The 4,247-nt window shown below is 38.1% G+C and overlaps 1 protein-coding gene across 1 annotated transcript in view; it reads right to left on the reverse strand.

Annotated features, from left to right (window-relative positions):
* Positions 1-1,593: 1,593 nt before the first annotated feature.
* slc2a15a (solute carrier family 2 member 15a) overlaps positions 1,594-4,247 on the reverse strand; it is a 42,219-nt gene continuing 39,565 nt past the window's right edge. Inside the window, exons 11-12 of the mRNA XM_008296162.1 lie at positions 3,496-3,623; positions 1,594-2,892 (exon numbers count right to left, since the gene is read on the reverse strand). Coding sequence (XP_008294384.1) covers positions 2,638-2,892; positions 3,496-3,623 — 383 coding nt within the window. The 3' untranslated portion in view covers positions 1,594-2,637. The remainder of the gene's footprint in view (positions 2,893-3,495; positions 3,624-4,247) is intronic.

The following is a 4,247-nucleotide window of genomic DNA, read 5'->3' on the forward strand; positions in this document are numbered from 1 at the left end:
TTTATCTCCACGGCCAAGAGCCTGACATCTTCATGGGTCAGGCCTTCTTTGGAGACATGCCTTTATTTTAAATTTCCCTGGTTCCTCTGCAAATAAAAACTCCAAACATGCCTTTCTTCTGTTCTACCATTACATCAAAAGTGTTGGCAGGTGTTCCTCTTCAATGAACAATGCCAAGCTGACATGAATGAAACTCAATAACATCTTCCAGACTTTTTACACTAAACGTTTTGCAGTCTTCCTCCATTATAGGCTTTTAATGTGTGTTTTTGTTGTTATTGTTGACAATAGCTTCAAATCAAGGAGTACATCAAAATAGGAAGGACATAGAAATAAATGAAAACAAATTATGCCAATGGAAAAACTCAGTAAAGGTGTGAGAGCAACATGACTGTGATGTATTGTACTGTGGAGAAGTACATTATCTGCTGCAGGATGTGGGCTACTAGTAGTTTTCTCAGACATCTTTTGCCAAGCCTTTATGGATGACTGCCCTTTATTTGTTTGTGGTGTCTGGTTTTTATATGCAAATTTAACATTTTCAAAATTATTTAACAAAAATAGTACAAAATAATCAAGCTGAACTTGAGCTGATATTTTCTAGTTGAGTCCCTACATGGAGTTGAGTCCCCTGCATTCAGGCCCTCTCTGAGAATTTCCAGCCAGTACATTGGTGTATTTATGTGAGGGAGAAACACATGCATGGCCACAAAGCTGTCTGTGTGGCAGCATGGTGCTGAAGCATAAAGATCAGGCCGGCCCAGTCGTAACACACTTGCACACAAAACACTTAAAGCCTGTAGCAGAGGAGTGCTACATTCATCAGCTATCTGCCAGAGCATTTACACACTTAACCTCACCAGCTCACAGAGATGGAGGACAGAGGGAAGGACATCGAGCAGAGGTAGATGACTATTTGTGCAATGCAGGCAATGATAGAGAGTCCCTAAGTCCCTTAGGTACCTCAAACATGCCACCTTTACTCCACATTATTTAGGTGTTAGGATTTTACACCACCGTGCATCATCTATAACAGGTCCTCCATTCTCTGTCTTGTTTGTTTAATGATCTGACTTTTTAAAAATTCATACTGTGCTGATATTGTGCTACAAGGTGGCATTATCACTGCAAAATTGTCGGCATCAATACATGCATCAATGACAAGTTGCTCTGATTATTTTGCTAAGACAACCTTAAACTTCATATGAAATTCTTGTGTTTTGTTTTGTATGTTCCCATGCTGACATGTGGGACACTGATGTACAAAACTTAAGCATATAGCATTCACACAATGGAAATAGGTGCACTATGGTTTGCAACCAGCTGTGTCCAATATAGAAACTACGGAAACTTACGTTACAGTTTTCATTAAAATGCCATGATAGACACTTCAAACCCCCCACCCACAGTAACACTGACCCCGCTGACAAAAGCTGTAGATCAACATCCTGAATATGACAGTAGACTGACAGAAAAACAGTTTAATACAATTTTACCTTTATGTTTCTAGCTTTTATTAAGCCAAACTACCCTAACCTTATGTTGTAAACATCTATTACAGTTTACATAAAAAGAAAAAACAGGAAGCAGTCGTTAAAGCATGTAACATTTTTTAATGATGATCAAAGAAATATGTCAATATAAGATTTGTTATTTCTGTACCTTAACTTCTAGCAGCCTCTACAGCTGTTTCAGTCTCATGCATTCCAGTTGCCACCTTTGCTTCTTCTTTTTTTTCCCCCCCAAGAATATTGTTAGCAAGCTATGTAGAAAGACGATGTCCCCAGTCTTCATTGTGCTTACATAGCATGAGTGGTTATCCCCATCTGATGCTTGAAGATATGTTTTTATATTGCAAATGGTTTTACTCGTCACTAAACAGTCCATTATTCAATAATAATAATAATAATAACAACAACAATAATAATAATAAACTGGCATGAAACTTTTTGTAGTCTTGTCAATTATTCCTAACTATTTCAATAACATTGTATCCACCAAAATAATTATGACTGAGATCTGTGAACAGTGACATGGTGACACTTGATGAAAACAAACTATCTCACAGTTTATTCATTTTACTTAGAAGACAAGTTGAAAATAATGGCACCTGAAATGTAACTAACAATCCCCCTTTTTTAGAAAAACTAAACTACCGTTGGTACAGTACAGATGAAGTGAGATGTGGGTCTATAAATTGTGATGGATTTTCTCTCCAAATATGTTTGTCAGGTCTGTTTTTAACCTGCTGAGTGGTTTGACTGCTTATGTTTCTTGTCTTGTCATACTTCTTTCTAGGGATTTTAACATGTCCCAGATTGCAGCTATCACATTGATTCATACATTGTACTTTGGGTGGGAAATGGCCGAACCAATGAAGCAAAAAACTGGATTTTTAAAAAAAAGAAAAAAAAAAGGTATAAATAGATGCATTAAGTTGATAGAAGAAGTTGCAAATACCAGGGCAGCATACAACACTGTTTATTTAACCATATTTCCACTTGATTGTGGTCCAAGTGGGGAGTCCAGCTTCACTAAATTAGAACCCTCTAAATACAGGTTAGGTGTCGTTTAGTTAAAGGGTACATATCAAAGTAATCAAGGGTTTTGTCATCTCAGTGAGAAGCTGAAGCTCAGTTAAGGTACTGAAGAAGAGCTGTCAAACTCCAGTGAAGCATGTTCCACACCACCGTAGCCATTCATCTTCTTCAGCTTCAGCTGATCAACATGAATCAGACCCTGGGTCTCGAGGACCGCCTCCTTCTTAGAGAACATCCGGCTGATCTCCATGAAGGTCTTGTTTTTGGTCTCTGGGATCACGATATAGACGTAGACAGCGACAAACACGCAAATGGTGGCAAAAACCAAGTAGCAGTAAGCCCCTGCTGACATCTGATGGTTGGATAGGGCAGATGGATAGAAGACAATTGGAGGGGTAGAGCAAAAAGGAGAGAAACATGAATTTCAAACTGAGGGTCTCAGAAGTGACCAACACCATTTTTAGTTTGTTTACAAACAGAAGCATGTAGACAACACCAGTGACCAGAGCATACGTCTGACAGGAATGGATTCAAACAGAGACAGACAGTACAGGAAGCCATTAAGAATTTATGTTGCATTGGTTTTTAAATACATTTTAAAACAATCCTGATTTGGTCTTTGTTGCAAGTGTGAGACTGGTCTACTATCAACACGTAAATGGGATGTATGACTGATATCTTAAACTGCTTATATAAATATCACTTGATCTTTCAAGCTGCTCTCCAGTCAGTCATGCAAAGGAGAACTGGTCAGAGGTTTATGAAAACGTTACAAAAGCAGTCACTGTTGGAAGCTTCTTAATGTCTAAAAACAAAAGTGGAGAATAAACTAGGTGGGTGGTCAATGATCGTTTCAACCAGTTCTAATGATTTTGAGTTTGGGAAGCCTTTAGCACCCCTAATGATGGTAACATTTAGGAAAGAGATGCAGGACAGCACAGTGTATTGTTTTCACCTGTAAAAATGGGAAGACGAAGCCCACAGTGAAATTAGACAGCCAGTTAAGTGACCCTCCTATGATGTAAGCTGCTGGACGGTGGGACTGTTTAAACAGCTCTGCTGTAATCAGGAAAGGGACACCCGCTAGAAGAGGAAAAAAACAAAACATATAAAAACATAAATGCCAGTTACACTTTTGTGCTGAATGCTGAATTCATTCAAAAGGGGACAAGAAGTGTTTTCGTACAGCACTTTCTTTGGCTTGGCTGCTCATGAGAAAGAATCGTCGAAACCTGAGATTTTTTGAACAAAATGTATGTTGTCACATCTCCTAAAATGCTACTAATTGTTAGATGTTAATTAAAAAATATCATAGTTAGTAATGATATAAGTTATTATCAGAAAAGCTATTTTGAAAGACTGAACATGATTGTTTTCTAAACCACATGAGGTGACTTCCTGCAGCTAGGAAGGTTTTCATTCTTTGGTGTTAAAGTACCTTTTGTTTTCACAAATCAAGTGCAAAAATGACATAAATAAATGCCTACTAACAGGATAGGAGCAAACTATTCTTCAATCTTTAAGGGTGTGTGTGTGCCAGATTATATTTCTGCTCATGATTTGACTGTTTTCATTCATCATCTTTTATACTGGGCTGCAAGGTTTCTCGGTGGTTAGCACCGTTGCCTTGCAGATAGAAGGGTCACGTCCTCCCACAGTCCAAAAACATTCATCCATCCATTATCTATACACCACTTAATCCTCACT

This window comes from Stegastes partitus, unplaced genomic scaffold (assembly GCF_000690725.1).
Source record: "Stegastes partitus isolate 25-593 unplaced genomic scaffold, Stegastes_partitus-1.0.2 Scaffold1105, whole genome shotgun sequence".
NCBI classification, from domain to species: Eukaryota; Metazoa; Chordata; class Actinopteri; family Pomacentridae; genus Stegastes; species Stegastes partitus.